At 56.2% G+C, this 22,232-nt stretch overlaps 1 protein-coding gene across 9 annotated transcripts in view; it reads left to right on the top strand.

The window, feature by feature from the left end:
* The window catches only part of DTNB (dystrobrevin beta), a 190,764-nt gene that overhangs the window by 5,601 nt on the left and 162,931 nt on the right, over window positions 1-22,232 (top strand). For 7 of the 9 annotated variants that reach the window (XM_064411445.1, XM_064411446.1, XM_064411442.1 and 4 more), the window contains exons 3-6: window positions 10,323-10,390; window positions 13,099-13,179; window positions 15,922-16,135; window positions 21,060-21,145. In XM_064411445.1, the coding sequence (XP_064267515.1) occupies window positions 10,324-10,390; window positions 13,099-13,179; window positions 15,922-16,135; window positions 21,060-21,145 (448 nt within the window). In that variant the 5' untranslated portion in view covers window position 10,323. Of the gene's footprint in view, window positions 1-7,713; window positions 7,766-10,322; window positions 10,391-13,098; window positions 13,180-15,921; window positions 16,136-21,059; window positions 21,146-22,232 lie in introns of those variants that run through there. The other 2 variants (XM_064411443.1, XM_064411448.1) reach the window with 2 other exon arrangements.

The raw sequence follows: 22,232 nt of genomic DNA, 5'->3' as shown, positions 1-22,232 counted from the left end.
TCCCCTGACCTGCTGGGGCCTCAGTGCCACTGCCACCCTGACCTGCTGGGGCCTCAGTGCCACTGCCACCCTCCCCTGACCTGCTGGGGCCTCAGTGCCACTGCCACCCTCCCCTGACCTGCTGGGACCTCAGTGCCACTGCCACCCTGACCTGCTGGGGCCTCGGTGCCACTGCCACCCTCCCCTGACCTGCTGGGGCCTCAGTGCCACTGCCACCCTCCCCTGACCTGCAGGGACCTCAGTGCCACTGCCACCCTCAGTGCTCTTACCCTGACCTGCTGGGGCCTCAGTGCCACTGCCACCCTCCCCTGACCTGCTGGGGCCTCAGTGCCACTGCCACCCTGACCTGCTGGGACCTCAGTGCCACTGCCACCCTGACCTGCTGGGGCCTCGGTGCCACTGTCACCCTGACCTGCTGGGACCTCAGTGCCACTGTCACCCTGATCTGCTGGGACCTCAGTGCCACTGCCACCCTCCCCTGACCTGCTGGGACCTCAGTGCCACTGCCACCCTCCCCTGACCTGCTGGGGCCTCGGTGCCACTGTCACCCTGACCTGCTGGGGCCTCAGTGCCACTGTCACCCTGACCATTCCTACCCTGACCTGCTGGGGCCTCGGTGCCACTGTCACCCTGACCATTCTTACCCTGACCTCTAAGTTCCTCAGGGCTGGGACTTCTCTCTCTTCTGGGCTCTCAGCTGACACTTAGAGATGTGAAGTCACAGAAACTCAGGTGGCTTGGAGCTCTCCTGGATTTGAGTTTGTTCCCTCTCTGGAGGGAACCTGTGTTAAAAATTTTGGAAGGCTTCCAAAGAAACCTGATTTAAATATTGCGACTTGTTCCATCTTGGTTGAACTTGAGTCCAGTACAATCTTTAGCAGTTTCTGACCAGGTGGGGTTGTTGGGCTCACCCTGGGGCTTAGCCCAAGGGTTTTTCCTGGAATGACAGAATGATTTCAGTTGTGAAAGTCCTCTTAGTCCAGCCTGTGCCCAGTGCCCACCTTGTCCCCAGCCCAGGGCACTCAGTGCCACATCCAGGTGACACCTGCAGGGATGGGCACTCCAACCCTCCCTGGGCAGCCCCTGCCAAGGCCTGAGCACCCTTTCCATGGGCAAATTCCTCCTGGTGCCCACCCGGAGCCTGCCCTGGCCCAGCCTGAGGCCATTTCCCCTGTCCTGTCCCTGTTCCCTGGCAGCAGAGCCCGACCCCCCCTGGCTGTCCCCTCCTGGCAGGGAGTTGTGCAGAGCCACAAGGTCCCCCCTGAGCCTCCTTTTCTCCAGGCTGAGCCCCTTGCCAGCTCCCTCAGCCTCTGCTGGGGCTCCATTCCCTCCCCAGCTCCCTCAGCCCCTCCTGGGGCTCCATTCCCTTGCCAGCTCCCTCAGCCTCTGCTGGGGCTCCATTCCCTCCCCAGCTCCCTCAGCCTCTCCTGGGGCTCCATTCCCTTCCCAGCTCCCTCAGCCCCTCCTGGGGCTCCATTCCCTTGCCAGCTCCCTCAGCCTCTCCTGGGGCTCCATTCCCTTCCCAGCTCCCTCAGCCTCTCCTGGGGCTCCATTCCCTCCCCAGCTCCCTCAGCCTCTCCTGGGGCTCCATTCCCTCCCCAGCTCCCTCAGCCTCTCCTGGGGCTCCATTCCCTTTCCAGCTCCCTCAGCCTCTCCTGGGGCTCCATTCCCTTCCCAGCTCCCTCAGCCTCTGCTGGGGCTCCATTCCCTTCCCAGCTCCCTCAGCCCCTCCTGGGGCTCCATTCCCTCCCCAGCTCCATTCCCTCCCCATCCTGGGCTGTTCCCTGGGCTTGGTGTGACCCCGGTGCAGGACCCAGCTCTTGGCCTTGCTGTCCCCCAGCCCATGGATCCAGGCTGTCCTGGTCCCTCTGCAGATCCACATGCCACCCCGGGGGCTGCCCCTGAGCTGAGGCAGGCTGGTGCCCCCCATGCCCTGGAGGTGTTGGGCAGCCCCTGGTGCCCAGCTGGATGTGCCTCCATGCCAGGTTTGGCAGCCAGGGTGTCCCTGGCCATCAGGGATTTTCCAGCCCAGTAACTGAGGGCCCACGTGCTGGGTCCTGCCTGCACAAACCAGATGGCTTCTTGTGCCCTGGAAGAGCCTCACAGCTCCAGCAGGATGGCAAGGCATGCACCAGGGAAAGCTTTAGGTTTCAATAGTGTTTTTTCCCAAGCTACTGGGCTGCCTGTTCATTTTTAATGAAGCTTTTAATGGGTAGGTTTTTGCAGAATTTTCCAGAGCAGCTTTGGATCCACTGGATTTATGGAGGGAAAAAAAGGAGGCATTGACTTGTTTAGAATTTCACTGCAGAGCTGGGATCCCTGGGAAGTTGCAGTTCCTTTCCTGGCTCCTAGCCAAGTGGGTTTTTCCTTACACCCTCCGAGGCTGGAGCCAATTTTTGTTTGTAAAGATCTTGCACAATCATCTGAGTTCAGCACACGTGAAAACATCAGGGAGAGATCCAAAGCTTTGGGTTGTGGGGCAGCTGCTGCTGGAAGGTGTGAGGTGGTGCCAGAGCTGCTCCTGTGCTTGCTGGAGATGCAGAAATGACATTTTAGGGTACTTTTCATACTTTGGGGCACAGTTGCTTTTGCTTCAGTTACTTATCCTATAATTGATGGGAACAGAGTTGAAAATGTTAAAGATAAATGAGAAGACTTGTCAGAAGTGGTTAAAATTTGCTTTAAAAGGTGTTGTGAATAAGTATGGAAGGTTTGTCTTTTCCAGGGGTCAGATGTGTCCCCCTGAGATCACTTCCAGGTCACTCCTCTTCCTGGGAAATGCCCCAGGGGAACAAAGGAGTATTTCTGATTAATTATGTTGGACTGCTGAGGAAAGGGACTGGGAATATGAACCAGGAGAACAAAGACACGAGTAAGAGCATCAGATATTTTGGATGGAGGGAGAGGAGGGGATCAAATCACTCATTGTTCAAATTAGGAAAGAAAAGGAAAAATACTTCATATTTTTATTGAAGTCTCAGATGAACAAATATAAGCAACTTTATATCATAAGTGAGTTTAATTTTATACTTTAACAAAACATTTATGAGAGTTCAGAAATGATTTTAGATGGTTTCAGTCAAAAGTCAGTTGAAAGCAGAGGAGTTCAGAAGCCCAGAGCAAGGAAGTGCCAGAGCAGATGGACACCAGTAACTTTTTCTGCCAGCACAGGTATGCCCTCAATTTGTATTCAAGATCTTCATCCCAGTTATGTTGTTTATTAAAGTTGCATTTTTAAGAGTGAATGAACTGACAAGGGAGGAAAGCTTTTCCTTGAAACAGCAGGAATAGTTGTACTTCTGATCAGAAAAACTGCAGAAAGTCACTGAACCTCCTTCCCTGTGCCAAGCACAGACCAGAACAGCCCATGCCCCAGACTGCATTTTGGATTTATTTTAAGTTATTTTTAAAGTTTTTTATTTTACAAGTTATTTTTGACCATAAATAGGTATGGGCACAATTTTATCTTCATGCAGCAACTGCAGTTTAATCAGTGATATCAAATATTATTTCTGCTAATGACATGCAAGGCCAGGAATGTGAACAAAGTCAGATTTAATAAGTGGTAAATGAACTTTTCTTTCTCTGTTCCTGCTTTGGCCAGTGAGGCTGCAGCTCAGTGCAAGCCAATGGCTGCAAATGATTATCAAACCCTAAAGGTCAGAATCTCTTTTGGAGCATTCCTTAGAGGTGGAAGTACAGAATGAAACAAAATTAACTTGAAGCAAAACAACTACAGCTATAAAAACAAACGATAACCCCCTGAAAGGTGGCTGTGCTCAGCTGGGCTGGGCTCTGTCTCCAGGCACTGACAGAACCAGAGCACACAGCCTCCAGCTGCACCAGGGAAATTCAGGCTGGATCTCAGGAAAAAGGTTTTTCCAGCAAGGTGATAAATTTCTGGAATGCTCTGCCCGGGGAGGTGCTGCAGTCCCCATCCCTGGGGGTGTTTAACAAAGCCTGGATGTGGCACTGGGGGCCAGGGCTGAGCTGAGCTCTTGGGGCTGGGCTGGACTCCATGGCTTGGAGGGCTCTTCCAGCCTGGGGATTGTGTGGGATTCAGTGATTCTGATTGTGACTGTGATTCTGATTCAGTGATTGTGTGTGACTCTGTGATTGTGTGTGACTCTGTGATTGTGTGTGACTCTGTGATTGTGACTGTGATTCTGATTCAGTGATTGTGTGTGACTCTGTGATTGTGTGTGACTCTGTGATTGTGTGGTTTTGTGGTTGTGTGTGATTCTCATTCTGAGATTCTGTGTGATTGTGAGTGATTGTGTGATTCTAATTGTGTGTGATTGTGTGACTCTGATTCTGTGCTTGTGTGTGATTCTGTGATTCTGATTCTGTGATTGTGTGTCATTCAGTGATTCAGATTCTGTGACTGTAAGTCTGATTTTGTGCTTGTGTGTGATTCTGATATTCTGTGTGACTGTGTGATTCTGATTGTGTTATGTGTGATTCTGATTGTGTGTGATTCTGTGGTTCTGATTGTGTGATGGTGTGTGATTCTGATTCTGAGATTCTGTGTGATTCTGTGGTTCTGATTGTGTTATGTGTGATTCAGTGATTCTGTGATTCTGATTGTGTGTGACTCAGTGACTCAGATTCTGTGACTGTGATTCCAATTTTGTGCTTGTGTGTAATTCTGATATTCTGTGTGACTGTGTGATTCTGATTGTGTTATTCTGTGTCATTCAGTGCTTCTGATTCTGTGGTTCTGATTGTGATTGTGTGATTCAGTTTCTGTGATTGTGTGTGATTCAGTGATTCAGATTCTGTGATTGTGATTCTGATTTTGTGCTTGTGATTCTGATATTTTGTGTGATTATGTGATTCTGATTGTGTTATTATGTGTGATTCAGTGCTTCGGATTGTGTGTGACTGTGTGATTCTGTGGTTCTGATTCTGTGATTGTGTGTGATTGTGATGGTGTGTGATTCAGTGGTTCTGATTGTGTTATGTGTGATTCACTGATTCAGATTGTGTGTGACTGTGATCCAGTGATTCTGTGATTGTGATTCTGATTTTGTGCTTGTGTGTGATTCTGATATTCTGTATGATTATGTGATTCTGATTGTGTTATTATGTGTCATTCTGTGGTTCTGATGGTGTGTGATTCAGTGGTTCTGATTGTGATTGTGTGATTCAGTGCTTCGGATTGTGTGTGACTGTGATCCAGTGATTCTGTGATTCAGTTTCTGTGACTGTGTGATTCAGTGATTCTGTGATTGTGATTCTGATTGTGTGTGATTCAGTGATTGTGTGACTCAGTGATTGTGTGATTCAGTGATTGTGTGATTGTGATTCTGATTGTGTGTGATTCAGTGATTGTGTGTGATTCAGTGATTGTGTGTGATTCAGTGATTCTGTGATTGTGATTCTGATTGTGTGTGATTCAGTGATTGTGTGACTCAGTGATTGTGTGATTCAGTGATTGTGTGATTGTGATTCTGATTGTGTGTGATTCAGTGATTGTGTGATTCAGTGATTGTGTGATTCAGTGATTGTGTGATTGTGATTCTGATTGTGTGTGATTCAGTGATTGTGTGATTCAGTGATTGTGTGATTCAGTGATTCTGTGATTGTGATTCTGATTGTGTGTGATTCAGTGATTGTGTGACTCAGTGATTGTGTGATTCAGTGATTGTGTGATTGTGATTCTGATTGTGTGTGATTCAGTGATTGTGTGTGATTCAGTGATTGTGTGTGATTCAGTGATTCTGTGATTGTGATTCTGATTGTGTGTGATTCAGTGATTGTGTGACTCAGTGATTGTGTGATTCAGTGATTGTGTGATTGTGATTCTGATTGTGTGTGATTCAGTGATTGTGTGATTCAGTGATTGTGTGATTCAGTGATTGTGTGATTGTGATTCTGATTGTGTGTGATTCAGTGATTGTGTGATTCAGTGATTGTGTGATTCAGTGATTCTGTGATTGTGATTCTGATTGTGTGTGATTCAGTGATTGTGTGACTCAGTGATTGTGTGATTCAGTGATTGTGTGATTGTGATTCTGATTGTGTGTGATTCAGTGATTCTGTGATTGTGATTCTGATTGTGTGTGATTCAGTGATTGTGTGACTCAGTGATTGTGTGATTCAGTGATTGTGTGATTGTGATTCTGATTGTGTGTGATTCAGTGATTCTGTGATTGTGATTCTGATTGTGTGTGATTCAGTGATTGTGTGACTCAGTGATTGTGTGATTCAGTGATTCTGATTGTGTGTGATTCAGTGATTGTGTGACTCAGTGATTGTGTGATTCAGTGATTCTGTGATTGTGATTCTGATTGTGTGTGATTCAGTGATTGTGTGTGATTCAGTGATTGTGTGACTCAGTGACTCAGTGATTCTGACTGTGTGTGATTCAGTGATTCTGTGACTCCGTGATTGTGTGACTCAGTGCTTCTGCCTGATGCTGTGGTGCTGTGTGTGAGAGAAGCCCCTCTCTGGCTCAGGGCTGGTTCCTGAGCACAGAGCAGCCTGTCCCGCTGTCCTTGGGCCGTTACCTACAGCTGATGAGCTCCAAGAAGAGCGAAACCTGCTAAGCAAGGTCCTGTAGTATTGGCCTGAGCCTGGGGGCACCTGTGGGGCACAGCCGGGGGCACAGCCAGGGGGGCACAGCCTAGGAACACCTGCAGGGCACAGCCAGGTGACACCTGTGGGGCACAGCCAGGGGGGCACAGCCTAGGAACACCTGCAGGGCACAGCCAGGTGACACCTGTGGGGCACAGCCGGGGGGCACAGCCAGGGGGGCACAGCCTAGGAACACCTGCAGGGCACAGCCAGGTGACACCTGGGGGGCACAGCCAGGGGGCACAGCCAGGGGGTGCCAGTCTCACCTCCTGTGCTGGGACAGAGCTCTGACAGTGACAGCCCTGGCACAGAGCAGGAGCTCTCCCTGTTCTCTCCCTGTTTTGGGACAGAAAAAGAGGTGTCAAACAAGGGCAGCGAGAAAAATGTGAGTTTATTAAAGGTATTTTGGATGGTGGCTGAGCGTAGAATTTCCCCCAGTAACTGTGTGGGATTTCTAAGCTGGCTGCTCCTGAGGCCATGCAAGTGTTGTACCTGTGAAAGGATGAAGGGAAATGATGGCATTTGGGAAGTTTACATCACACACACTCAGCTGCAGGTTTCTAAGCTACTGCACCATTTTCTGCTTTTAGCTGAACATTGCTTTTCAATAAGGATTTCCAAATAACTTCCTGGCAGTGCCCAAGGCCAGGCTGGACACTGGGAGCTGCCTGGGACAGTGGCAGTGTCCCTGCCCTGCAGGGTGGCACTGGGGGGCTCTGAGGTCCCTTCCCACCCATCCTGGCATTCTGTACTGGAGTGGATCCCTCCATGTGCCCATGGAATGGGAGCAGGCACCTCAGGAATTCCTGGCTGCCACATCATTCCAGCCCGTGTTGTGTTTCTTGGCACTTTGCTCATGGATTTTGCTGCAATTTTTTAAAAAGCAAGGAACCAGCAAACAAACAAACAAAACCCACGCAAAAAAATCCCCACCAAACCCCAAACCCAGCCTCCCCACCCCTTCAAGGAGCCCAACCCAACAAACCAAACCAGCTCAGGCCAAGCTGCTTTTCCCTTCCCTGTTTTGGGAGCTGAGCTCTGTCATTTGCATCCCAAACATAGTTGCAGTTCTTGTGGGTTTGGTTCATTCCTGCTTTGAACTTGAGGAAGGCTCCCCATCTTCCTTCTTCCCAGCCTCATCACCGAGGGATCCTTCTGAGTCTGGTGGTTCAGGGATTAAAAACAGGTTTGTCAATTCTTCTCATTTCCAGCACTTTCCCTGGCAGTAATGTGGGAGCTGGGCTCTGCTGCCAGGGGACAGGGACAGGACAGGGGAAATGGCCTCAGGCTGGGCCAGGGCAGGCTCAGGGTGGGCACTGGCAACAATTCCCACCTGGAAAGGGCTGTCCATCCACAGGGCAGGGGTGCACTCCCCATCCCTGGAGGGTGTGTGGCACCAGGGGACAGGGACAGTGGTGGCCTGGGCACTGCTGGGGGTGCTTGTGCTCCGTGGGCTCTGAGGGCTTCTCCAAGCTGAACAATTCTGTGTTTCCATTGCTGGATTCTCTCTCCCCTCTGCTCAGAACGTGTGCCCTGCCCAGGCAGGGCCTCCCCGAGGTGTTTCCCCCTCTCAGAGCAGCAGGGGCAGCTCGTGAGTGCAGAGAGCCCTGCGTGGGATTGGTGAGCAGCCCCAGGGCTGAGCTGCTCCCCCAGGGAAAAGAACAAACCTTCTTCTGCTTTGGAGGCAGAGGAACCTGGAGGAGAGGCTGAGGCTGCATGGGAGTCCTGGGAGGAGGAGCTGGGGAGGGAATGGAGCCCCAGGAGAGGCTGAGGGAGCTGGGGAGGGAATGGAGCCCCAGGAGAGGCTGAGGGAGCTGGGGAGGGAATGGAGCCCCAGGAGGGGCTGAGGGAGCTGGGGAGGGAATGGAGCCCCAGCAGAGGCTGAGGGAGCTGGGAAGGGAATGGAGCCCCAGGAGAGGCTGAGGGAGCTGGGGAGGGAATGGAGCCCCAGCAGAGGCTGAGGGAGCTGGGAAGGGAATGGAGCCCCAGGAGGGGCTGAGGGAGCTGGGGAGGGAATGGAGCCCCAGCAGAGGCTGAGGGAGCTGGGAAGGGAATGGAGCCCCAGCAGAGGCTGAGGGAGCTGGCAAGGGGCTCAGCCTGGAGAAAAGGAGGCTCAGGGGGGACCTTGTGGCTCTGCACAACTCCCTGCCAGGAGGGGACAGCCAGGGGGGGTCGGGCTCTGCTGCCAGGGAACAGGGACAGGACAAGGGGAAATGGCCTCAGGCTGGGCCAGGGCAGGCTCCGGGTGGGCACCAGGAGGAATTTGCCCATGGAAAGGGTGCTCAGGCCTTGGCAGGGGCTGCCCAGGGAGGGTTGGAGTGCCCATCCCTGCAGGTGTCACCTGGATGTGGCACTGAGTGCTGGGGACAAGGTGGGCACTGGGCACAGCTGGACTGGATGGGCTGGGAGGGATTTTCCTACGGAAGGGTTCTGGCATCATGGAGAGAGCAGATCCCTCATTCAGATGTCATTGGGACAGAGCAGATCTCTTTCAGGTCTCATTTCAGGGCCAGCTTGCCAGAGCTGAGTCCCTCCTTTTCCTTGCAGAGGGCACACGGTGGCACTCAGCTCCCCTCAGTGTGACTGTCAGATAAAACCTATATTTAATGGTAGATTTTTTTGGGTTTTTTGGGGGGTTAGGCACATAAAACCTATATTTAATGATAGGAGGTTTGTTTGGGGGTTAGACACATAAAACCTATATTTAATGGTAGATTTGTTTGGGATTTTTTTGGGGGTTAGACACATAAAACCTATATTTAATGATAGGAGATTTGTTTGGGGGTTAGACACATAAAACCTATATTTAATGGTAGATTTGTTTGGGATTTTTGGGTGTTAGACACATAAAACCTATATTTAATGGTAGATTTGTTTTGGATTTTTTGGGGGGTTAGGCACATAAAACCTATATTTAATGGTAGGAGATTTGTTTGGGATTTTTTGGGGGTTAGACACATAAAACCTATATTTAATGGTTTTTAGGCTGTTGAATTTGGTAACCAAAGAATAATATAATAATTAGTTGAATTATAAGTGAAATTTTACACTGATGCTGAATTAACTTTCCTTTTTTTTTCTGCAGTGGACTGAAATTTGGCCTCTTTTAGGACTGTGTAGTGAAATAAGCCCTGAGAGCTGCTGAATTGTCCCTGTGCCCCCTTCCCTTGGGGTACAAGCTGCTCCCTGCTCCTGTCCCTCTTTTCATGTTTTTTAGGAAAGGGAGCCCTCTGCACCAAGCTGTTTTTATTTCCCACTTAATTAGTTTGAATTCCCTGACAAATCCCAGGTGACCTCAGGTGTCGGGGCTCAAAGTTAAATGAATTTAACAAGTTTTGTTAAAAGCCAGCATTCCCCCAACCCAACATCCCACAAATCCTGTTCCAAGCTGAGGGATTCTGTGATGCTGCAGGGAAGGGGGTCCCCAAGCTCTGTTGGGACTGCAGCACCTCCCTTTTCTGGCTCAGAACTCAGAGGAATTCTTTATGGGATATTTCTGCATGTGTCAGTGCAGCTCTGGGCTTTTCAAACCAGAGCCACTGGAATGCTGAATTAATGCTTCCTGTGCCTTGGGAGGTGCTAGCAAGGCTGGGGTGTGTGTGTGGAGGGGGATCAGGATGAGAGGTGTCTGTCTGTGTCCTGGAATCCCCAGAGAGAATCAGACTGCTCCCACTGGGGGACAGGTCCTGCTGCTCTGCTACCACAATTCTCACACAAGCAGTGTTTGCCATCTCTGTCTGCAGAATGATTGAGGAGAGTGGGAAGAGGAGGAGGACCATGGCAGAGAAGAGGCAGCTGTTCATGGAGATGAGTAAGTAGGAAACTGGAGACACAATGTCACTGATTCTTCACTGGGAGCTTCCCTGGGACAGCTGCAGCACATCAGCCCATCCTGTCCCCAGCCCATGCAGGGAGAACCCCCCAGGTGCTCCTGGGGGCTGCTCAGGAGCAGAATGCCCAAGGGGGGTCACAGCTGGTGGGAAGGTCATTTATCCCTGGGTTTTGGGAAGCTCCTCCTTAGGAAATGCTCACATCTCTCATGCCAGTGCCTAAGGATTGTGGAGAACTATTTCAGGGAATAGTGGCAGCAGACAGAGCACCTTTGGCCTTAAAAAGAGATAAAAAATGACCCTGTGATGCTGGTGTGACCCGAGACATGGTTTGGGGGCTGATTTGTGTAGGATTGTCTGGAAAAGAAGGGTTAAGAATTGGTGTTTGCATGGCATCACATTGTCCTGCTGTCCTGCAGGAATCAGGGAAAAGGGAATTCTGGGTTGGGCCAGCATGTCCTGAATTCCAGCTACACACTGAGGGAGCTCTGCCTTCAAACCACGTGTTTATACTGGTTTGTTTCCAGAGTGGCATTGTTATGGAATGGTCTGGGTGGGAAAGGGCCTTAAATCCAACCCAGTGCCACCCCTGCCACGGCAGGGACACTGCCACTGCCCCAGGGTGTGCCAGTGTCCATCCCAGCCTTGGCACTGCCAGGGATCCAGGGGCAGCCCCAGCTGTGCCAGCCCTGCCCACCCTCACAGGGAACAATTCCTCATTGCCAATCTCCCACCCAGCCCTGCCCTCCGGCACTGGGAGCCATTCCCTGGCTCCTGTCCCTCCACCCTTGTCCCCAGTCCCTCTGCAGCTCTCCTGGAGCCCCTCCAGGCCCTGCCAGGGGCTCTGAGCTCTGCCTGGATCCTTCTCCTCTCCAGGTGAGCCCCCCCAGCTCTGCCAGCCTGGCTCCAGCCCTGCAGCAGCTCTGGGGCCTCCTCTGGGCTCTGTGCAGCAGCTCCAGGTCCTTGTGCTGCTGGAATGCCCCGGGCTGGGGCAGCTCTGCAGGTGGGCTCTCACCTGGGCACAGGGCAGACCCCCCGAGTGTGCCAGGGCTGGGATGTGTGTGAGCAGACATTGGAGCCTTTTCTCAGGTGCTGCTCTCAGCACCAGCAGGGGCAGGGGGTGTGCAGGGGGAAGCACAGCCCCAGAGCAGGAATTCAGAGGGAAGCACAGCCCCAGAGCAGGAATTCAGAGTGTGCAGGAGGAAGCACAGCCCCAGAGCAGGAATTCAGAGGGAAGCACAGCCCCAGAGCAGGAATTCAGAGTGTGCAGGAGGAAGCACAGCCCCAGAGCAGGAATTCAGAGTGTGCAGAGGGAAGCAGAGCCCCAGAGCAGGAATTCAGAGTGTGCAGAGGGAAGCACAGCCCCAGAGCAGGAATTCAGAGTGTGCAGGAGGAAGCACAGCCCCAGAGCAGGAATTCAGAGGGAAGCACAGCCCCAGAGCAGGAATTCAGAGTGTGCAGGAGGAAGCACAGCCCCACAGCAGGAATTCAGAGTGTGCAGGGGGAAGCACAGCCCCAGAACAGGAATTCAGAGGGAAGCACAGCCCCAGAACAGGAATTCAGAGGGAAGCACGTCCCCACAGCAGGATTTCAGAGGCTGTGCAGGGGGAAGCACAGCCCCACAGCAGGATTTCAGAGGCTGTGCAGGAGGAAGCACAGCCCCAGAGCAGGAATTCAGAGTGTGCAGGAGGAAGCACAGCCCCAGAACAGGAATTCAGAGGGAAGCACAGCCCCAGAACAGGAATTCAGAGGGAAGCACGTCCCCACAGCAGGATTTCAGAGGCTGTGCAGGAGGAAGCACAGCCCCAGAGCAGGATTTCAGAGGGAAGCACAGCCCCACAGCAGGAATTCAGAGGGAAGCACAGCCCCAGAGCAGGAATTCAGAGTGTGCAGGAGGAAGCACAGCCCCAGAGCAGGAATTCAGAGGCTGTGCAGGAGGAAGCACAGCCCCAGAGCAGGAATTCAGAGTGTGCAGAGGGAAGCACAGCCCCAGAGCAGGAATTCAGAGGGAAGCACAGCCCCAGAGCAGGAATTCAGAGGGAAGCACATCCCCACAGCAGGAATTCAGAGGCTGTGCAGGAGGAAGCACATCCCCACAGCAGGAATTCAGAGGGAAGCACAGCCCCAGAGCAGGAATTCAGAGGGAAGCACAGCCCCAGAGCAGGATTTCAGAGGCTGTGCAGGAGGAAGCACAGCCCCAGAGCAGGAATTCAGAGTGTGCAGAGGGAAGCACAGCCCCAGAGCAGGAATTCAGAGGGAAGCACAGCCCCAGAGCAGGAATTCAGAGGGAAGCACAGCCCCAGAGCAGGATTTCAGAGGCTGTGCAGGAGGAAGCACAGCCCCACAGCAGGAATTCAGAGTGTGCAGGAGGAAGCACAGCCCCAGAGCAGGATTTCAGAGGCTGTGCAGGGGGAAGCACAGCCCCAGAGCAGGAATTCAGAGTGTGCAGGGGGAAGCACAGCCCCAGAGCAGGAATTCAGAGGGAAGCACAGCCCCACAGCAGGAATTCAGAGGGAAGCACAGCCCCACAGCAGGAATTCAGAGTGTGCAGGAGGAAGCACAGCCCCAGAGCAGGAATTCAGAGGGAAGCACAGCCCCAGAGCAGGAATTCAGAGGGAAGCACAGCCCCACAGCAGGAATTCAGAGGCTGTGCAGGGGGAAGCACAGCCCCAGCTCTGGTTTCTTGCAGGAGCCCAGAACTTCGACGTGATCCGCCTGTCCACGTACAGAACCGCCTGCAAGCTGCGCTTCGTGCAGAAGAGGTGCAACCGTGAGTGCTGCCAGCCCCTCCTCCCCTGCTGCATGGCTGCTGCACGGCTGCTGCACGGCTGCTCCTGGCGTGCAGGGGAGCCCTGCCCAGCTGTGATTAACAGATCTGACACAGAATGAGTGTGGGATCAGAGAGGCAGCGAGCCTTGCCCGTGCTCTGTCCTATCTTCACGCTCGTTCTTTCATGTTCAGAGATGGGAAGTCTGAGGGAGCTGTGGTGTTTCGTTGCCCTCAGAGCTGGGTGTAGGTGGTCTCAAGCTCTCTGAGGGGCTGTTTTCCTCCCAGAGCAGCCCCCAGTGAGCACAGGGACAGCCCCTGCCTGCAGCTGTCCCTGTGGGGACACGTGTGACATCGGTGGCCATGGAGAGCTCTGGGCAGGGAAGGTTCTGCCCTGCGCTGCCGTGGGCTCGGACCTTGGGCAGCTCCCAGGGGATCCCAGGGGGATCCCAGTGAATCCTGGGTGGGTCCCAGGTGGATCCCTGGTGATCCTAGGTGGATCTCAGGTGAATCCCGGTGGATCCCAGGTGATCCCAGGGGATCCCAGTGAATCCTGGGTGGGTCCCAGATGGATCCATGGTGGATCCCAGGTGGATCCCAGGTGGATCCCAGGTGGATCTCAGGTGGATCTCAGGTGAATCCCAGGTGATCCCAGATGGATCCATGGTGAATCCCAGGTGGATCCCAGGTGGATCCCAGGTGGATCCCAGGTGGATCCCAGGTGAATCCCAGGTGGATCCCAGGTGGATCCCAGGTGAATCCCAGGTGAATCCCAGGTGAATCCCAAGTGATCCCAGATGGATCCCAGGTGGATCCCAGGTGGATCCCAGGTGGATCCCAGGTGAATCCCAGTGAATCCTGGGTGGATCCCAGCTGGATCTCAGGTGAATCCCAGGGGATCCCAAGTGATCCCAGGTGATTCCCAAGTGATCCCAGGTGAGCAGGATGCACTTTGTGCCCCTGCTGAGCTGGACACAGCAAAGAGCCCAGCAGGGCAATGTGTGGGAGGAGATCCCCAATGCCAGGCACAGGAACTGCTGGGGGCTGAGGAGGAGGAGGAGGCCAGCAGGAGGGCTGAAGAAGAGGAGAAGGAGGCCAGCAGAAGGGCTGAGGAGGCCAGAAGGAGGAGGAAAAGGTCAGGACAAGGGCTGTGGAGGAGGAGGAGGGCTGAGGAGGAGGAGGAGGAGGGGGCCAGCAGGAGGGCTGAGGGGGCAGGAGGAGAAGGAAAAGGTCAGGACAAGGGCTGAGGAGGAGGAGGAGGGCAGCAGGAGGGCTAAGGAGGAAGAGGAAGAGGAGGAGGCCAAGAGAAGGGCTGAGGTGAGGAGAAGGTCAGAAGGAGGGCTGAGGAAGAGGAGCAGGAGGGCTGAGAAGGAGGAGGGAGCCAGGAGAAGGGCTGAGGAGGAAGAGGAGGAGGAGGGCTGAGGAGGCCAATTGGAGGAGGCCAGTAGAAGGGCTGAGGAGGAAGAGGAGAGGGCCAGTAGGAGAAGGGCTGAGGAGGAAGAGGAGGAGGAGGAGGACAAGGAGGGCTGAGGAGGCCAGCGGGACCCGTGTCCCTGCTGTGCCCCTGGCTGTGCTGGCCATACCCACACCCCTGTGCTGGTGCTGGCTCAGCTGCACACAGTGTTAGTTCCTGGCTCTGGTTGCAGGTTTAGGGCTCAATCTCTGTTTTCCAGCACGGGGCACAAAGGAATGCCAGCTGAGAGCTCTGCCCTGGGCACTGGAGCCCTGTGGCACCCCTGGCTGGGCATGGGGCCTGCAGCTCTGGGCTCTCTCTGGTCACAGGCTGCTCCAGGGGGTGGCTTAGCCCATCCTTGAGGGGTTTTTGTGTGAGAAATACAAACCTAGGTCGGTGTGAGGAGCTCACAGTGACTGCAGACCCTGCTGGGGGGACACCAGCAGTGACTGTCACCGTGTCCCTGCTCTGGCTGCTCACCTGGCTGCTCCTCAGCTCTGTCCCTTGGGTGCCTGCTGATCCTTGGATGTCTTCCCCACTCTCCTGCAAACCTTAAAAGCTTGGAAACATTTCAGAATATTGTTCCATGTGGTTCTGCAGATCGCTCACTGTGGTTTGGAAAGGTTTTCTGCATGTTAACACTCCTTGGAGGCAGCAGGGGAATTTGGGGGAGCGCTTTGGAGCCCCAGACCCGTGTTTATAAAACATGATGCTCTGGGAGTGGGAGCTGGATCAACTGGAAACTGTCAGAGTAGAACTGGAACTTCAAGTTCCTCCTCCGAGTCAGCATCAGGGTGTTCAAAGTCACTGTAAACAGTTTGTAGTGGGTTTAGAGATCATCACATCCCAGAGTGGCTTGGGTCTGGGGAGGGCCCTTAAATCCCTCCCATTCCCTCCCCTGCCATGGCAGGAACACTTTCCATTGTCCCAGGCTGCTCCCAGCCCCATCCAGCCTGCCCTGGGCACTGCCAGGGATGCAGGGGCAGTGGCAGTGTCCCTGCCATGGCAGGGCTGGCACTGGGGGATGTTTAAGGACCCTCCCCACCCCAACCATTCCCTGATCCACGACTGCCCACCCTGCAGGGAGTTGCTGTGGCTGGTGGCTGAAGCCCTGCATGCTCAGGGGAGGGCTGTGCTCCTGCAGGAGCTGTTTGTGACACACCCACAAAAGCCACCCCTGGGCCCTGCTGTGTCCCCTGCAGGGCTCAGTCTGTCCCTCTGTCCCGGGCAGTGCCATCAGTGGGCCTGCACGCCTGGCACAGCAGAACTGAATTGGTTTGCTTTGTTTTGCAGTCCACCTTGTTGATATCTGGAACATGATCGAAGCCTTCCGAGACAACGGGCTGAACAGCCTGGAGCACAGCAGCGAGATCAACGTGTCCCGCCTGGAAACCATCCTGTCCTCCATCTACTACCAGCTGAACAAGCGCCTGCCCTCCAGCCACCAGATCAGCGTGGAGCAGTCCATCAGCCTGCTGCTCAACTTCCTCCTGGCCGCCTGCGACAGGCCAGTGCCGCCCTGCCCTGCCAGCCTGGCACCCTGCCAGCCTGGCAGCCTGGCAGCAGCAGGGGCAGGGCTGTGCTGGGGGGTCTGAGCTGGGCACTGCTGGGGGGGGTGGGCACTGCTGGGGGGTCTGGGCACTGCTGGGGCTGGGCTGGGCACTGCTGGGGGGTCTGGGCTGAGCTGGGCACTGCTGGGGGGTCTGGGGGCTGGGATGGGCACTGCTGGGAGAGCCCTGAGCTGGGCACTGCTGGGGGGTCTGAGCTGGGCACTGCTGGGGGCTGGGATGGGCACTGCTGGGGGGTCTGGGCTGAGCTGGGCACTGCTGGGGGGTCTGAGCTGGGCTGGGCACTGCTGGGGGGTCTGAGCTGGGCACTGCTGGGGGCTGGGATGGGCACTGCTGGGGGGTCTGGGCTGAGCTGGGCACTGCTGGGGGGTCTGGGCTGAGCTGGGCACTGCTGGGGGGTCTGAGCTGGGCTGGGCACTGCTGGGGGCTCTGAGCTGGGCTGGGCACTGCTGGGGACTCTGAGCTGGGCACTGCTGGGGGGTCTGGGCTGAGCTGGGCACTGCTGGGGGCTGGGCTGGGCACTGCTGGGGACTCTGAGCTGGGCACTACTGGGGGGTCTGAGATGGGCACTGCTGGGGGGTCTGGGCTGAGCTGGGCACTGCTGGGAGCTCTGAGCTGGGCACTGCTGGGAGCTCTGAGCTGGGCACTGCTGGGGGCTGGGATGGGCACTGCTGGGGGCTCTGGGCTGGGCACTGCTGGGAGAGCCCTGAGCTGAGCTGGGCACTGCTGGGGGGTCTGGGCTGAGCTGGGCACTGCTGGGAGAGCCCTGAGCTGAGCTGGGCACTGCTGGGGGGTCTGAGCTGGGCTGGGCACTGCTGGGGGCTGGGCTGGGCACTGCTGGGGGCTGGGATGGGCACTGCTGGGGGGTCTGGGCTGAGCTGGGCACTGCTGGGAGCTCTGATCTGGGCACTGCTGGGGGGTCTGAGCTGGGCACTGCTGGGGGGTCTGGGCTGAGCTGGGCACTGCTGGGGGCTGGGATGGGCACTGCTGGGGGCTCTGGGCTGAGCTGGGCACTGCTGGGAGCTCTGAGCTGAGCTGGGCACTGCTGGGGGCTCTGAGCTGGGCACTGCTGGGGGCTCTGGGCTGAGCTGGGCACTGCTGGGAGCTCTGAGCTGAGCTGGGCACTGCTGGGGGCTCTGAGCTGGGCACTACTGGGGGGTCTGGGCTGAGCTGGGCACTGCTGGGACAGCAGCTGGATCCCAGTGTGAGCAACAGCAGCTGGATCCCCGGGTGGGGCAGGAGCTGCTCTGTGCCTCGCTGTGCCTGGGCATGGATGGAGCAGAGCAGGGATGGAGCAGAGCAGGGATGGAGCACGGCAGGGCTGAGGCTCAGCAGAGCAGGGATGGAGCAGAGCAGAGCAGGGCTGAGGCAGAGCAGGGCTGAGGCAGAGCAGAGCAGGGCTGAGGCTCAGCAGAGCAGAGCAGGGATGAAGCAGAGCAGAGCAGGGCTGAGGCTCAGCAGAGCACAGCAGGGCTGAGGCTCAGCAGAGCAGAGCAGGGCTGAGGCTCAGCAGAGCACAGCAGGGATGAAGCAGAGCAGAGCAGGGCTGAGGCTCCCTCTCCAGGAGCTCAGCAGCACGGCAGGCAGGGAGTTGATAAAAATGCCCATCCCTGCTGGAATGCTCGGAGTCACAGAGTCCTCACACAGGGTGCTGCTGGCACCACCAGAACCTTTAACATTCCCCTTGGCAGGTGCAATCCCAGAGTCCTGGAGTGGTGTGGGTGGGAAGGGACTGTACCAGTCACCCAGTGCCACCCCTGCCATGGCAGGGACACTGCCACTGTCCCAGGTGCTCCCAGCCCTGCCCTTGGGCACTGCCAGGGATCCAGGGCAGCCCCAGCTGCTCTGGGCAATGCCTGGGGTGCCCTTCCTGGGAATTCTGCCTGGCTGGGTGCCCTGAGGAGGAATTTGGGCCCTGGCACAGCTGGGGCACTGCAGTGGCCCTGGCAGGGCCAGCAGGGCACGGGGAATTGCCTGGGCTGGGTGAGGAGCTGGGGTTGGCATCAGTGGCAGAGCCAGGGGACATCCCTGCTGTGGGAGCTGCAGAGCCAGGGGACATCCCTGCAGAGAGCCAGGGGACATCCCTGCAGAGAGCCAGGGGACATCCCTGCTGTGGGAGCTGCAGAGCCAGGGGACATCCCTGCTGTGGGAGCTGCAGAGCCAGGGGACATCCCTGCTGTGGGAGCTGCAGAGCCAGGGGACATCCCTGCTGTGGGAGCTGAGAGCCAGGGGACATCCCTGCTGAGGGCCAGGGGACATCCCTGCTGAGAGCCTGGGGACATCCCTGCAGAGAGCCTGGGGACATCCCTGCTGTGGGACCTGCTGAGAGCCAGGGGACATCCCTGCTGAGGGCCAGGGGACATCCCTGCTGAGAGCCTGGGGACATCCCTGCAGAGAGCCAGGGGACATCCCTGCTGAGAGCCAGGGGACATCCCTGCTGAGAGCCAGGGGACATCCCTGCTGAGAGCCTGGGGACATCCCTGCAGAGAGCCAGGGGACATCCCTGCTGAGAGCCAGGGGACATCCCTGCTGAGAGCCTGGGGACATCCCTGCTGAGAACCAGGGGACATCCCTGCTGAGAGCCAGGGGACATCCCTGCTGAGAGCCAGGGGACATCCCTGCTGAGAGCCTGGGGACATCCCTGCTGAGAGCCAGGGGACATCCCTGCTGAGGGCCAGGGGACATCTCTGCTGAGGGCCAGGGGACATCCCTGCTGAGAGCCTGGGGACATCCCTGCTGAGAGCCAGGGGACATCCCTGCTGAGAGCCAGGGGACATCCCTGCTGAGAGCCAGGGGACATCCCTGCTGAGAGCCTGGGGACATCCCTGCTGAGAGCCAGGGGACATCCCTGCTGAGAGCCAGGGGACATCCCTGCAGAGAGCCAGGGGACATCCCTGCTGAGAGCCAGGGGACATCCCTGCTGAGAGCCTGGGGACATCCCTGCTGAGAGCCAGGGGACATCCCTGCTGAGAACCAGGGGACATCCCTGCTGTGGGAGCTGCTGAGCCAGGCTGGGAGCACGGGGTGGGTGAGGAAGGAGCCCCACAGGCCTGGCCTGACCTCAGCTGTGCCCAGTTCTGGCCCCTCAGTTTGGGAAGGATGGTGAGAGGCTTGGATGTGGCCAGAGGAGGCAGCAAGGCTGGTGAGGCGTGGGAACACAAACCCTGTGAGGAACATTTGAAGGAGCTGGGGTTGTTTTGGAGAAGAGGAGGCTCAGAGGTGACCTCGTTGCTCTCTGCAGTTCCTGAAGGGAGGTTGGACACAGCTGGGGTCAGTCTCTCCCACCAGGGGCACTGACAGAACCACAGGACACAGTCCCAGCTACCTCAGGGAAGGTGTAGGTTGGATATTAGGGGAAAAAATTTCACTGAAAGAGTAATAAAGCACTGGGATGCTCTTCCCAGGGAGGTGGTGGGATCAGCATCTCTGGGTGAGTTTAAAAAAGGCTGGACATGGCCCTGAGTGCTGTGTTCTAGATTTGAGTTGAGGTGTTGGGGCACAGGTTGGACTCAATGGTTTTAGAGGTCTCTCCCAACCTCATGATGCTGTGATTGTGTGAAACCAGCCCCAGTTCTGCTTCCACTCCTGGGTTTAAATCTCTTACGGGAGGTTTGGGATCACACAGAAGTTTTGCCTTTTTCCTCCTGGTGGAATTCAGGTGGAGTGGCACAGGGGGCTGGGCAGGCTGCTCAGAGGCTGCTGCAGTGCCAGAGTGCAGGGAGGATTTGGGGTTTGGGTGGTTTATAAACAGTGTCAGGGGCAGGCCAGGGTCTGGGGGCACCAAGAGAGAGCTCTCCCCTCCTGGGAGGGGACACTGATGGCTTGGGGCACTGCTCTTTCTGGGGGCTAATCCCAGGCTGAACTTTGATATAAAATAATTGTCTGTTAAAGAATAAAAGGGGAGGGGGCTGAGGCTGTGCCTTGGGGAGGTGGGAATTTCAGGAGAGCTTTGCCCTGGGCTGATCCCCCAGAGTGGGCAGCAGGGCAGGGGGATTCTGTCCCTGTGCCCAGGTGAGAGCCCACCTGCAGAGCTGCCCCAGCCCGGGGCATTCCAGCAGCACAAGGACCTGGAGCTGCTGCACAGAGCCCAGAGGAGGCCACAGAGCTGCTGCAGGGCTGGAGCCAGGCTGGCAGAGCTGGGGGGGCTCACCTGGAGAGGAGAAGGATCCAGGCAGAGCTCAGAGCCCCTGGCAGGGCCTGGAGGGGCTCCAGGAGAGCTGCAGAGGGACTGGGGACAAGGGTGGAGGGACAGGGCACAGGGAATGGCTCCCAGTGCCGGAGGGCAGGGCTGGATGGGAGACTGGGAATGAGGAATTGTTCCCTGGCAGGGTGGGCAGGGCTGGCACAGGGTGCCCAGAGCAGCTGTGGCTGCCCCTGGATCCCTGGCAGTGCCCCAGGCCAGGCTGGGCACTGGGACACCCTGGGACTGTGTGAAGTGTCCCTGCCATGGCAGGGGTGGCACTGGGTGGGCTCTGAGGTCCCTTCCCACCCACCCATTCTGGGTCCTGCTCCTCCAGGCCCTTGTCTCAGCTCTCTCAGAGACTGCCCTCAGGGGATTTCTGCTTTTCCAGCTCTCCCCACACTCATCCTGTGCTTTCCCCATCTCTGTGTATTTAACATGCCAGCCCAAATTCCCTGGCCAGCCCCTTTAGTTACAGTTCCTTGAAGTGCTGGGAGCTACTGGAGATGGTGGCTGTTGTTGTCCCCATGGTTTCTGGGGTGGCTGTTGTTGTCCCCATGGTTTCTGGGGTGGCTGTTATTATTCCCATGGTTTCTGGGTGGTTGTTGCTGTTGCTCCCATGGTTTGTGGGTGGTGCTGTTCCACTCCTGTGCAGCTCTCACAGTGCCTCTCTTTCCCTGCAGTGAGGGCCATGAGAAGCTGACAGTGTTCTCAGTGAAAGCCATGCTGGCCACCATGTGTGGGGGGAAGATCCTGGACAAGCTCAGATGTGAGTACCCCGAGGAGTCCCAGCTTTCCCTTTCCCTTTCCCTTTCCCTTTCCCTTTCCCTTTCCCTTTCCCTTTCCCTTTCCCTTTCCCTTTCCCTTTCCCTTTCCCTTTCCCTTTCCCTTTCCCTTTCCCTTTCCCTTTCCCTTTCCCTTTCCCTTCCTTTCCTTTTTCCTCTCCTTCTGAAGGGTTTTATTGTGCTGATTTTGTGGTCTTTCCACTGAGCTGGAGCTGTGCAGAATTCCAGAGTCATTAAGGTGGGACAGTCCCTCCCAGCCCACTGAGTCCAGGCTGTGCCCAGTGCCCACCTTGTCCCCAGAGCACTGGGTGCCCCATCCAGGCCTTCTGGGACTCCTCCAGGGCTGTTTGTTCCAAGTTCCAGCTCCTGGTTATCCCAAGCCCAGGACTGAGGAGCCTTCCCACGCCCATTCCTTCAATTTAAGCTCTTGGGCACTTGAAATGGAGCACTTGAGGGCTGCTTTCCAGTAGGAATGTTCCAGGTGTCACCATTTCCCTGCTTTGAGGATGCTGGAGGCTCCTGTGAATGTCCTGCTGCCCCTGAGGCTCTCTGCACCTTCTCACTCTGTCATCCCAGCTGCTGAGGTGGAATCCCAGGGTGGTTTGGGTGGGAAGGGACCTGGGACACCTCCCCCTGCCCAGGCTGCTCCCAGCCCTGCCCTGAGCCCTGCTGGCCCTGGGCTCTGAGCAGGTTCCCACCTGTGCCCAGCAGCTCTGGGCTGATGGAACTGACCCACACCCCAAACCCAAACCCCAAACCCCAAACCCTGCTGGGTGAGCACTCAGAGCAGGACTCCTCCAGCTGGACAGAAATCTGCTGGTGGAAGAGATCTGGAAAATCCTGAGCACGATGGGGAGCTGCAAACAGCTGCTCCTTCCTTCCCCTCCAGAGGAGCCCCAGGTTCCTGCAGCAGCTGGAGGAGCAGAGCCCAGCTCTGCTTCAACCTCCCCGAGCTGGGGTGGGTGTGGAACCCCCCGAGCCCCTGCTCCTGGAGCCTCTTCCAGTCAGGCAGATCCCTCAGGGGCTGCTGAGTGCCAGGGCTCTGGGGGGATGCTCCTGCCCAGCATCTGC

This window comes from Passer domesticus, chromosome 3 (genome assembly GCF_036417665.1).
Source record: "Passer domesticus isolate bPasDom1 chromosome 3, bPasDom1.hap1, whole genome shotgun sequence".
NCBI classification, from domain to species: Eukaryota; Metazoa; Chordata; class Aves; order Passeriformes; family Passeridae; genus Passer; species Passer domesticus.
This window is presented reverse-complemented; position numbering and strand designations above follow the sequence as displayed.